General features: G+C 40.2%; 1 protein-coding gene across 1 annotated transcript; it reads left to right on the forward strand.

Moving 5' to 3' along the window:
- Positions 1–53: 53 nt before the first annotated feature.
- Positions 54–12,214, forward strand: LOC131721969 (zinc finger protein 883-like). Its single transcript, XM_059015404.1, has 2 exons — positions 54–1,133; positions 9,051–12,214. Exons 1-2 carry the CDS (start codon positions 689–691, stop codon positions 10,430–10,432), a joined length of 1,827 nt encoding a protein of 608 aa, XP_058871387.1. The 5' UTR covers positions 54–688; the 3' UTR covers positions 10,433–12,214.
- The last annotated feature ends 1,784 nt before the right edge of the window (positions 12,215–13,998 follow it).

Genomic DNA, 13,998 nt, shown 5'->3' on the forward strand with positions numbered 1-13,998 from the left:
TAGGAGGCACTTTTTTACTCAGAGAATTGTGAGAGTCTGGAACCAACTCCCCAGTAATGTTGTTGAAGTGACACCCTGGGATCCTTCAAGAAACAGATTCTAATAATAATAATACTAACAATCTTTAGTTTTATATAGCGCCTTTCATAGTGGACCACCATAACAAAGTGGTGTGTGAGCTATTCATCAGCTGCAGAGTCTCTTACAACAACGTCTCACCTGAAAGACGGAGCACAAGGAGGTGAAGTGACTTGCTCAGGGTCACACAATGAGTCAGTGGCTGAGCTGGGATTTGAAACGGGGACCTCCTGGTTACAAGCCTGTTTATTTAACCACTGGACCACACAGCCTCCTAAAAGGAACAATAAGCTCCTAACAACCAGGTTTGAGGACAAAATGACTCCTTGCTGATCAGTCTTTAAGAGAATGTATTATAAAACACCAAACATACTTATTTAATGAAAAGAGAACTATAGTAACTTTCATCCATCATTCTTGAGATTAGACAGATACAATCCTCTGGTATTATAAAAACGTATTACAAGAAATTCTGTGTCCCTTCAATAGTAAAGCCAGCCCTGCTATTAAAGCCAGGTTTTGTCGGTCCCTTGAATGGCCTTAGTAGCACTATATTTAAATAAATGCATTTCTTTTTCAGCTGTTACTAAGCAGAATCCTGTGTGCTGCCATGGACAGTGTGAAGATGGAATCTGTCCAGATTAAAGAGGAGTTCTCTGAACCTGAACTTGTCCCCTTTACAGCGGAGGTCGCTGGGCTGGCTTCCCTCCCCATTAAACAGGAGCTCTGTGAGATGCAATGTGACAGCAGTCAGCCACAGGTCTCTGAGGTTAAAGCTGAGCACAGTGAATTGGAGATCCCACAGACAGAAGAACCCCTTCCTGTTAAACAAGAAGAGGTGCTGGAAATTAACCATATTAAACAGGAGCCCCCTGAAGTAGAGTTTGCCCACATGGAACCAGGGAAGGAAGAATCCGAGGACTTCAAACCAAACATCCCTGAGCTGGAGAGAGTCTGTGTGAGAGAGCAAGGCGCTGGAGAGGAAGGCTCTCCCAACAGCATGCAAGGAGGTGGAAAGGAAGACGGGCAGTCACATTCAGAATGCAGTCTAGCAGGTGAGTGACTCCCAGTAGCTGTGACATTGTCATTCTAGATTGTGTGATAGTGTGGCAGAGAGGGAGGGAGGGAGGGAGGGAGGGAGCATGTGGGTTACATTACTAGCTATTTTTTTTTTCTGTACCACTCACACCAGTTCAGGATAGGACTCACTACTGGTGATCTTAAGATACAGATATAAGCCCCTTTCACACTGGCACTCCTACCCGATTATACCAAGGGGAGAAGAGCTAAAGTACTGTATATAACATTAGAAATGTTCAGTGTCTAAATAGAGGGATATTATTGTACATGTGTAGCGTTATTAGGGGTGCTTGATTCCATTACATTTATTTTAGACTTTTAGACTTCTACAAATATATAGTTTAAACGTTCAAGTAAAAACATTGAGAGTGCTATATCTTTTTAAATAAATAGCTTTCTGTAAATGATCGCATAGCCTATATGTCTGTAAAAAGGTCTTCTGATTGTTCAGTGTTTTACCTCAGCTTTTCAACTCTCCTTAAAAATGCAGTTGATCCTGTTAAGTCGAGGTGCAGTCGGCACCCTCATTTCGTATTCGATTATCGTATAGACATTTATCAATGATTATCCATGCATTGAGGTTTTATTTTTCAGAATAAACAAACGTTAGTTTTTTTTTTTAACAGACGCTCTAATAACTAAAACAGTGTGTGCATAATAGTTAAACAAAAAGGCACGACTTGCATTCAAATGAGAACACTTCAATTATATAAAAAACAAAAAATACAAAGGACTTACATTTAACAACTGAAAAGAATATGCGTGCGTCTGCATCAGATTAACATTGTAATAATAATTTAAAATACTGTATTTAACAGAAGTAATTTCTGAACGATGGCTTTTCAGTACTGTTCACATTTTATATCCAAATGCAAAGCATTTGAATTAATCTCACAAACCGTGACTAATGTAACAATTGTACTAAATTCATCTTATTTTTCTATAATATTGCCATATAATCCAAACACAACGTGCTTTGAAACAAAAGGTAATTGGTAGATTTAATAGATAAAAGAAAGTGTTTTTCTTAATTTTTAAATGAAGAAGCCGTGCATCCAATAGGCCTGCTTGTGATTGGTCTTCTCCAAGACGAATGTAAAGGCTTGAAGTGTGTATCCTAGCAACGCGCTGATCTGCCGTACCAGCACACGAAGCAGCACACTCACACTCAAGGATTTAATGCAAACCAGCAAGACTAAAAATCTGAATCAACAAAACACATGAACTTGTTGAATCAGTTGCGATCGTCTCAATAATCAACCATGGTATTGTGTTTTCAGCCTGAGTTTTATCACGTTTCCTGCACTACCAGCCATGCACTTGCATTGTTGTTTGCCTGGGCCCCACCTCCTCCTCACTAGATCCAGCACTAGTAGATATATTTTCATATATTTTAACATTGTTCCTGTACTGCTGCTGTAACTAAGCTCTGCAGAGCACAGTCTCCCTTTATATCACAATGTGCCCAGACAGCGCTTTGGTTATTTAGATCTCCCGAAGATAACATTGATAGTCATGAGAGCAAAAGCTTGCTGGAAATTGCGAGGTGAATATCCAGTGACAATGATGTCACGTGACAAAGGTAGGAAATGGACAACGAAAGAAAACTCTGAGTAGCCGTTATTTGCAGACACGCTCCTGTTCTTAATATTTGAACTGCACATTTGACAAAGTTTAAACAATTCAGCAAAATTAAAAACATTTGACACTTTGCTAACGTTTAACCGTTTAAACTTTGAATGATAAACACCCCTAAACGTAATGCTATTGAAAAATATATAATTGTAGGGTGTTTTAGAGGAAATAGACCCAAAACATTACAGGAGAACTCTGAGGGCAGATTTTGATCCCAGGGCTCAGTTTCACCAGCGTCAGTCTTTACTGACTTTGCTTTTACACATGAAGTAAAGGCTATAAAGAGTATGTAGCGGGGTTCTGAAAAATATAGCGTTCCACGTCCCCACGTGTTGCTACAACTGTTTAAATAACGTACCTGTCATTTCTTTTCATTCTTCACTTCCAGACAACTTTTAACACATGACTTTAGTCTGTTGCAAAGCTCTTTTAGAAATGTCTGCTCTAGTGCACTGAGGATTGAGATCTGTACTCTAAATCACTGCAGGAATAGAGATCCATAAAACAGGGGTGAGTCTGAATAATCGAGTATTCTAAATGAAATTACTACTCGAAACACTGTGATCAAGTTTCGAGTACTCGTTAATTTCTAAAACAAATGGAAAAATGAGCGAACTACACCCGAAAAAGCTTGGCATGGTATTTTGACAGAGGAGCAAATTAAAAGTGATCAGCCACTACAATTGTCACCTCACTGATAACTGACAGGAGGCGGGGCTCTTCCTTACCTAGCTCTGCTATTGGCTAAGGGAGTACATGAGCAGTGAAAATAGCATCTTTAAAAAAAAATGCAGTGCTTGGAAGTATTTTGAAAAAAGTTAAACGAGATCACCGTGCAATGTAATCTCTGCAGCACAAGCATTTCGTATTGTAAATCAACAAGTACATTCTCAATCATCTAAAATCAGCACCCATCTGCTACTTTGGAAGAAAACACAGAATGTGGCAAAAAACAAGCAAGCAGTGCATCTTTTACTGTGCGCAGTGGGGATGTGAGGCGTCTCGACTGAAACAAGCAAGCAGTGCATCTTTTACTGTGTGCAGTGGAGATGTGAGGCGTCTCGACTGAAACAAGCAAGCAGTGCATCTTTTACTGTGTGCAGTGGAGATGTGAGGCGTCTCGACTGAAACAAGCAAGCAGTGCATCTTTTACTGTGCGCAGTGGAGATGTGAGGCGTCTCGACTGAAACAAGCAAGCAGTGCATCTTTTACTGTGTGCAGTGGAGATGTGAGGCGTCTCGACTGAAACAAGCAAGCAAGCAGTGCATCTTTTACTGTGTGCAGTGGGGATGTGAGACGTCTCGACTGAAACAAGCAAGCAGTGCATCTTTTACTGTGCGCAGTGGAGATGTGAGGCGTCTCGACTGAAACAAGCAAGCAGTGCATCTTTTACTGTGTGCAGTGGAGATGTGAGGCGTCTCGACTGAAACAAGCAAGCAGTGCATCTTTTACTGTGTGCAGTGGGGATGTGAGGTGTCTCGACTGAAACAAGCAAGCAGTGCATCTTTTACTGTGCGCAGTGGGGATGTGAGGCGTCTCGACTGAAACAAGCAAGCAGTGCATCTTTTACTGTGTGCAGTGGAGATGTGAGGCGTCTCGACTGAAACAAGCAAGCAGTGCATCTTTTACTGTGTGCAGTGGGGATGTGAGGCGTCTCGACTGAAACAACAAGCAAGCAGTGCATCTTTTAGAGATATGAGGCGTCTCGACTGAAAAAAGGCTTTTTGTTTATTAAGCCATATCCACACGGAACGTGAGCAACACAAGCAAATAATTTAGAAGTCATTGCAGTCAAATGGGAGTATCCACACCAGCAGCGAGTGACGCGAAAATTTTGAGAAAATTCTGCGTCGCTAAAATAGAACTTGTTTCTGTTTTTATTTTTTTTTCATTGCGCAACTGGAATGAAGCTGACCAATCTGAAGTAAGGTTAACACCCTTGACAGACATCAAACACACGCCTCAAAACACGTCCCATCCATGGGGTGAGGATGTTAACACTTTTATCTGAACACAACACTTCATTTCAAATTCGGGATACATGTTTTTAGTTTACTGATAGAATGTCTGAATGCATAGAAAATATAATCATTCATAAGTAAATGAAATCAGAGATGACTCAGACACATGATCTGATGTGTCACAGTCTTCAACAGCGTTTATGAAGAAGTGTAGCAAAAAATAGATTTGCAGAACGGCACATAATAACACGGATAATAATAATAATAATAATAATAATAATAATAATAACAACATAATAATAATGATAAAGATGGTGATAATGTAGTGCTCAACAACAACATAATAATAATAATAATAATAATAATAATAATAATAATAATAATAATAATAATAATAATGTTGCACTTTAAAATACTTTAGTATTAAGTAACGTGTATATATATTATTTTACAATGGAGTTGCCAGAGATCAGGATAACCTTTTATCAAAACAAGCCCTGTTTTGTAAAGACAGCCCATCTCTAGTTTGTCCAATAGGAATGCATGGGCTGGGTCATGTGTTTATTTCCAGTCTTCTGGATCCTTTCCAACATTGACATTCGGTGACTTCGCTCGCGTCACTCTGTTTGGTGTGGATACGGCTTTAGAAGTGACCTTTCATTCAGATTTAAACTGCAAACTATCCGGGCAATGCTAAACCTTTATATATATATATATATATATATATATATATATATATATATATACAGTGCCGTCCTACCCCACAACTTCCAAATGAAAAAAATATTCTAGAAATTTGTAGAAAATTAATTAAAAATAAAAACTGAAATAGCTTGTTTGGATAAGTGTCCACCCTGCTTGTAATAGCAATCCTAAATTAGCTCAGGTGTAACCAATAGCCTTCAAAATCACACACCAAGTTAAGTGGCCTCCACCTGTGTTAAAATGTAGTGATTTCAGGGTAAATTCAGCAGTTTCTGTAGGTTCCCTCTGCTGGGTAGTGCATTTCAAAGCAAAGACCATGAGCACCAAGGAGCTTTCAAAAGAACTCCGGGACAAAGTTGTTGAAAGGCACAGATCAGGGGATGGGTATAAAAAAAATATCAAAGGCTTTGAATATCCCTTGGAGCACGGTCAAGACGATTATTAAGAAGTGGAAGGTGTATGGCACCACCAAGACCCTGCCTAGATCAGGCCGTCCCTCCAAACTGGATGACTGAGCAAGGAGACTGATCAGAGAGGCTACCAAGAGGCCAATGACAACTTTGCAAGAGCTACAGGCTTTTATGGCCAAGACTGGTCAAAGTGTGCATGTGACAACAATATCCCAAGCACTCCACAAATCTGGTCTGTATGGTAGGGTGGCAAGAAGGAAGCCGTTACTCAAGAAAGCCCACCTTGAATCCCATTTGAAGTATGCAAAAGAATACTCAGGAGATTCTGTAGCCATGTGGCAGAAAGTTTTGTGGTCTGACAAAACTAAAATTGAACTTTTAGGCCTAAATTCAAAGCGTTATGTTTGGCACAAACCCAACACAGCGCATCACCCAAAGAACACCATCCCTACTATGAAGCATGGTGGTGGCAGCATCATGTTATGGGGATGTTTCTCATCGGCAGGGACTGGGGCACTTGTCAGGATTATTATTATTATTTATTTCTTAGCTGATGCCCTTATCCAGGGCGACTTACAATTGTTACAAGATATCACATTATTTTTACATACAATTAACCATTTATACAGTTGGGTTTTTATTGGAGCAATCTAGGTAAAGTACCTTGCTCAAGGGTACAGCAGCAGTGTCCCCTACCAGGGATTGAACCCACGACCTTTCAGTCAAGAGTCCAGAGCCCTAACCACTACTGCACACTGATAGAAGGGAAAATGAATGGAGCAAAATACAGTGAAGTCCTGCTGCCCTCTGCAAGAAACCTGAAACTGGGATGGAAGTTCACCTTTCAGCATGACAACAACCCAAAGCACACAGCCAAATCTACACTGGAGTGGCTAAGGAACAAAAAGGTAAATGTTATCGAGTGGCCCCGTCAGAGCCCCGACCTAAATCCAATCGAAAATTTGTGGCATTACTTGAAGATTGCTGTCCATCAACGCACCCCAAGGAACTTGACAGAGCTTTAACAATTTTGTAAAGAAGAATGGTCAAATATTGCCTAATCTAGGTGTGCAAAGTTGGTAGACCTATCCCAACAGACTGACAGCTGTAATTGCTGCCAAAGGTGCTTCCACCAAGTATTAACTCAGGGGGTTGGTGACTTATCCAATTATGATCTTCCAGTTTTGTATTTGTAATATATCATCTTTTTCTCAATAAAAAAACTTTTTTTCCCCTTAACAGTGTGGAGTATGGTGTGTAGATAAGTGGAAAAAATCCTCGTTTAAATGCACGAAACTCTGAGGCACTGACACAACAAAATGTGAAAAAAAAGTTCAAGGGGGTGTAGACTTTCCATAGGCACTGTACATAAGAACATAAGAAAGTTTACAAACGAGAGGAGGCCATTCAGCACATCTTGCTTGTTTGGTTGTTAGTAGCTTATTGATCCCTGAATCTCATCAAGCAGCTTCTTGAATGATCTCAGGGTGTCAGCTTCAACAACATTACTGGGGAGTTGGTTCCAGACCCTCACAATTCTGTGTAAAAAGGTGCCTCCTATTTTCTGTTCTGAATGTCCCTTTATCTAATCTCCATTTGTGACCCCTAGTCCTTGTTTCTTTTTTCAGGTCAAAAAAGTCCCCTGGGTCGACATTGTCTATACCTTTTAGGATTTTGAATGTTTGAATCAGATCACCTGCAAATATCTTATTATTCGAAATTCCCACTCCTAACAAAAAACGTGAGTGTTGCGTTTGTTCGTTTGTCTAGTAAACTGTTTGTTTGTTTCTAAGACTACTAACACTGTCCGGAGCTGTAGCCGCAGGCCAGCATCAAACCCGGACACCAGCACTTCCCTCATCACAACAAATTGTATTACACACCACGAGCACTAAAATCACTCACTAAAGAACTGTGTCTGTGTTTTGTGTTACGTGTGGGTGTTAAAAGAACGGGACTTTTTGTTACGGGTCAAACCCGGGGATTCTAATTGAAGTGATACACACCACTGTATCGCTTTACAACAGTATTATTTACAGCTGATTGCCATCAGCCTCTGGACATTGTGAAACCAATACACACCCTTGCACCTCGATATAATTGTGTGTCTGTTTTCTTGCACCTGGATATAATTGTCTGTCTGTTTTCTTCTGCACTGCTGCATTGCCTTCACCTGCACTCACTTACCCACTTTGCAACAGCGTCCCTATGTGTGGTTGCTGCTAATACTTTCTAAGGACCTGTCACTGTTATGAGTAATTAGAGGTTGAGGAGTCGAAACTTTCATTCTTGGTATATTCGAATATCTTATTATTCGAAATTCCCAACCCTAACAAAAAACCTTAAGTACTCTGTTTTTTCTGTTCCGTACCACATCATGGATCACTATTGCTGTGTTACCTGACAATGTTGGCAGTAATCCTGACGCTATCAGTGCACTAGGGTGGGCATTTTGAAAAGAGCTTTGAAACATGCTTTAAAGTTATGTGTAAAAAGTTGTCATGATGTTAGCATTGAAAATAAATGACAGGTACGTTATTTAAAAAGTATTATTATTATTATTATTATTATTATTATTATTATTTATTTCTTAGCAGACGCCCTTATCCAAGGCGACTTACAGTCGTAAACAAAAATACAGTTCTAGCAACACATGGGGATGTGGAACGTTATATCTTTGGAACCCCGCTACTTACTCTAAGTTTTTAACTTTAAGCTGGTGTAACCCAGTGCAAGCCCCCATAGCTGAAATTCATATGCTCTGCACAGGGGATACACAATTCTATGGGGTACAGAAATCTGCATAACACCCGTCAGGACAATTTGATTTTGAGATGCATGCCTCGGTTCGAACGTCAGTGAAGTCAAGTTTTATCTGTATATCTAGTTTGCCTATGTGTTAATCTGGCCCTGCACATGCCCTAAGAGTTGGTTCATACATCACTGCAGATGAATGCGATACACCAGCGCAGACCCCATGCGATTTCAGGTCGCAAACGCATGAGAAAAGGCTGTACGACTTTCCAAAAAATAGGCATGTCGCAAGAGTGTGTGTGACGTAATTCCGACCTGTCACACAGGGTCAGAGACCCTCGACAAATTATGTCGGAGTCTGAATTATGAACCAACCTTAAGCCTACAAGCAGCCCCTCTTACTTTCTTTCCTGATCATGTTTTCCAGGTTCCAGTCCAGCAGCTAAAGCGAGGGCAGGCGGTGGAGAATATCCTGACTGTGGGAAAGGTTTCATGCAGATAGCGCATTTAAACAAAACCCAACGAACTCACACAGGCGAGAAACCGTATCACTGCTCTGACTGTGGGAAGAGTTTCAATCATTTTAGAAACCTAAAACAACACCAGCGAATTCACACAGGAGAGAAACCGTATCACTGCTTTGACTGTGGGAAGAGTTTCAGTCAGTTAAACAGCCTTGTTTTACACGAGCGAACTCACACAGGAGAGAAACCGTATCACTGCTCTGACTGTGGGAAGAGTTTCAGTCAGTCAAACAGCCTTGTTTTACACCAGCGAACTCACACAGGAGAGAAACCGTATCACTGTTCTGACTGTGGGAAGAGTTTCAGTCGGTCAGACAGCCTTGTTTCACACCAGCGAACTCACACAGGAGAGAAACCGTATCACTGTTCTGACTGTGGGAAGAATTTCAGTCGGTCAGGCAGCCTTGTTTCACACCAACGAACTCACACAGGAGAGAAACCGTATCGCTGCTCTGACTGTGGGAAGAGTTTCAGACAGTTAGGAAGCCTAAAAGAACACCAGCGAGTTCACACAGGAGAGAAACCGTATCACTGTTCTGACTGTGGGAAGAGTTTCAGTCAGTTAGGAAGCCTAAAAGGACACCAACGAACTCACACAGGAAAGAAACCGTATCACTGCTCTGACTGTGGGAAGAGTTTCAGTTGGTCAGACAGCCTTGTTCCACACCAGCGAACTCACACAGGAGAGAAACCATATCACTGCTCGGACTGTGGGAAGAGTTTCAGTCGGTCAGACCACCTTGTTTCACACCAGCGAACTCACACAGGAGAGAAACCGTATCACTGTTCTGACTGTGGGAAGAATTTCAGTCGGTCAGACAGCCTTGTTTCACACCAGCGAACTCACACAGGAGAGAAACCGTATCACTGTTTTGACTGTGGGAAGAGTTTCAGACAGTCAAACAGCCTTGTTTCACACCAGCGAACTCACACAGGAGAGAAACCGTATCACTGTTCTGACTGTGGGAAGAGTTTCAGTCAGTTAGGAAGGCTAAAAGGACACCAGCGAACTCACACAGGAGAGAAACCGTATCACTGTTCTGACTGTGGGAAGAGTTTCAGTCGGTCAGACAGCCTTGTTTTACACCAGCGAACTCACACAGGAGATAAACCGTATCACTGCTCTTGCTGTGGGAAGAGGTTCAGTCATTTAGGAAGCCTAAAAAAACACCAGCGAGTTCACACAGGAGAGAAACTGTGTTGCTGCTCTGACTGTAGGAAGAGTTTCCGTCTTAAACAAGCCATTCAAAAACACCAGCGAATTCACAGAGGAGAGAAACCTTAAAGACTGTTTTGTATATCACTCTTAACCCTTTGCAGTCCATTTTTTCAGCATGTATGTTTTGTGTATCACTCTTAAGAGCATGCATTTTAAATTATAAAAATGCAAATCCACTCTCTTGCTCTCTGTCAAAGTGGGCGGTGACGCTGACACGTCACAAGAGTCTTCTCTGCTGTCAGTTTAACTCAGGCTGTCAATGCAGTCAGTGCCTGGGAGCGAGAATATGCAGAAAGGAAACTATTCCACACCTCATCTGATGGACGAGTTGGGATAAATCAGTAACTCAGTGTGGAAATGAGTTTCAGAGTTTAACATTTGAACTTCATTAACTTGAAAATAAATAAATTGATGGGAATGAGTATCCAGACCCCTGATGTAGCATCCCAGAGACGAGACTGCAGCGTCCTTACTGGGCAACCGCCTGGAGGATGGGTCTTGGAAATTCATCACTATTCAAAAACGTATGAAAACTGATAGTGTCTCATGACTGTATTATGACATGAATGAGTGAATATTGCGTGACGTGTCGCTTTGCAGTGTGCATTGTCCATGCTTGTGTTTGTGCTGCCTTTGTAAAGTGCCCCGAGTAATAGCAGTGCAGCAGGCATGTGTACGGATCTTGGGTACATAAAGTCATAGCTGTTTTGCAGTATCTTGCACTCGGTGCCAAATTCCCAATGAAAATGTAGCTGAGCTATGACTATTAATCAGGGTTCGTACGCTAGTCTGGAATTCTGGAAAAAGTATGGAAAAATGCAAAACTGATTTCCAGGGCTTGAAAAACCACGTCTCCATTATGAAAGTCTTGGAAAAAGTCTGGAATTTTACTAGCATCACGGGAAAATTAAAATGATTCTGCGATTACTTTTATTATTAATAATAATTGATCTCTAAAGCAGGTCAGCAGCTCTAGCAGTAACTGTCTAGACAATTTACTAGTAGCAGCTATGTTGCTTGTGACCAAATTCCGCGAGGATTGCCCCTTGTAACACCCCTGACAACGCCCTGACAACTCAAAAGCAATCCTATCCAGTCAGCGCACTGGTATATGTCACATGACTGTCTGCTTCAGTGAAACGAAGGGTAAAATGGACTCTACGACAGCCAAGGCTATGATTTTTTAAACAAAGTTACAGACTGGAATTACAAGCTACTGTACTCTGCTCACCGAGATTCACATTGTGTTATCTTGTTGTTACCTTTATTAAATCGTTAATGTTATTTCCCAACCCAGGAAAAAAAAATCGAATACGATAGTTAGGGTGTATTCAAACTGGGCTCATTTCAAACATCCTCAGTTCGGTTCGTTTGCTTTGAAGCATTGTATCAATGTGCTAGCTGTTCACACTTGCCTTGTATACAAACGTACTGAGTTTGTTTGGAAATTAACTGGGGCTCGTTTTCATGGTTCACTTCCATGTTTTCCCAGGACTCAGTTCACTTGTGTTCATATTGAAATAATCAGGGCAGCAGTGTGGAGTAGTGGTTAGGGCTCTGGACTCTTGACAGGAGGGTTGTGAGTTCAATCCCAGGTGGGGACACTGCTGCTGTACCCTTGAGCAAGGTACTTTACCTAGATTGCTCCAGTAAAAACCCAACTGTATAAATGGGTAATTGTATGTAAAAATGTGTACAAATTTTTTATAATTTTATGTAAAAATAATGTGATATCTTGTAACAATTGTAAGTCGCCCTGGATAAGAGTGTCTGCTAAGAAATAAATAATAATAATAATCAAGTGAACTCGTTTTTTATTAATAAAAGACCATCGGATGTTTACATTTTCTGGCATTGCTTCTTCACACTATGTAAAAATTCAATTACAATAGTAGTACAGTAGCTACTGTATATATTGTTTAACATTTTGCTTTTTTTCATTTATATAAAATCCTCGTATATTGAAAAAAAAACTACGGTATTGTAATAATGACAACAGATATTGTTTAGGGATATAGCTCCTCGTGTAAAACATTAGCATAGAGTGTGTACAGCGATAAATAAATAAATTGTGTTTTATTTCATTTATGCAAAACAACACCGAACACGTAATTCATACCTGGGAACTATCTGGCAAACTCTGAGACGGACATCCTACTGTAGAGCATTGTTTTCTTTCTTTAAGTTTACTAAACCAAAATCAGGAACATATAATAATTTAGAAAAAAAATCTGGTCCTTTTTTTAATATAATACTTTGTATTTTAGTTTTTTTTTTTTTTTTTGCAGCACTGGTAAACACACCAAGCATAACTTTAACAAACAGACGTTTGTTAAAAACTGGACAACGAGCCAAAAACGGAATGTTTAACTTGCATACTGTGCTATATTGTATAATAAAGTTGGTGCTTGCACACTCCCTCGCACAACATCGTATACAGTAATCCACATGCAGCTGTATTTTCTGCAAATGTGATTTTTTTTTCCAATGTCAATGATGAATCATGAAAGCGATTGGAGGCAGTTCACATCATTCAACATGAACTTGAACAATTCTACAAAAATAAAGAAAACAGATTTTCTTTTTTAAAAGAGGTTATAGCAATCGCACCAGCCAACCGGAGCCACGGTAATTTTAATAAATTCCCAGGTATGTTGATATTACAGCAAATACATTGGGTTTTGTCAGTCTGATTTTTATTTTAATTTTTTTCTGATCAAATTTCTAACAATGCCGTTGTTTCCCTCATCACTCATCTGGACATTTTTACCTCCTGTTTGTGTATGCAGTAACTGTACACTACTGTACAGCCAAATCTACCGGGTTCATTTCCTGTTTGCAAAAGAACCGAGACCATCCAGTGTTCACATTCACGTTTTTTAAGCGAACCGAACTCAGTTCTTTTGCCAAACGGTCTGAGACGATCTCTTCTAGTGGTCTCAGTTCAGTTCAGTTCGGTTTGTTTGCCAATTGAACTTTGATGTTCACACTGCTCTCCAAACGAACCGAACCGTACTGAGTACGAAAAAAAGCTCCAGTGTGAACAGGCCCTTATTATCACCGACTCGGATTTAAAAAAAAAAATAAACTCCTTCTGCAGCCCCTTGGTTTGTATAAACGTAGCATGTTAATATCGCTTTTTTCATTGCTTTAATTTGATTAAAAAACATACCGGTAATTTTATTTTAAATGTATGGTGCTTGCTTGTAACTTACAGTACCGAGTGCAGCAACTGTCTCGGATCCAAACCGTCAGCTGAGTGTACTATTTACATCCTCGCTATATGGCCTTCATTATACGATTAAATACTGATTTTAAAATCAAACTGCTGCTGATGTTTACTCGTACAGCTCTATGCAACCGGCACGGCAAAGCAACATTGATTTTTTTTTTTTTTAAATAATGAACCAAGATTTAAATTAACTTTTGCAATTGAAACAAAACAGTTTATATTATTTGTTTTGGGTTGTCCTTTTACTATAGCGAACAAAAGGATTTGGACCCAAACAGGGTTGTTCTAGCGAGGGTGTGCTGTATTCAGTGTTTGACTTGTATGTTTAATATACCACACTTGCACATTTGTTATTTCATTTCTGTTATTTTTCACCTCCCAGAGTGTTCAACATTTAACA

The sequence above is a fragment of the Acipenser ruthenus genome, chromosome 50, assembly GCF_902713425.1.
Source record: "Acipenser ruthenus chromosome 50, fAciRut3.2 maternal haplotype, whole genome shotgun sequence".
NCBI classification, from domain to species: Eukaryota; Metazoa; Chordata; class Actinopteri; order Acipenseriformes; family Acipenseridae; genus Acipenser; species Acipenser ruthenus.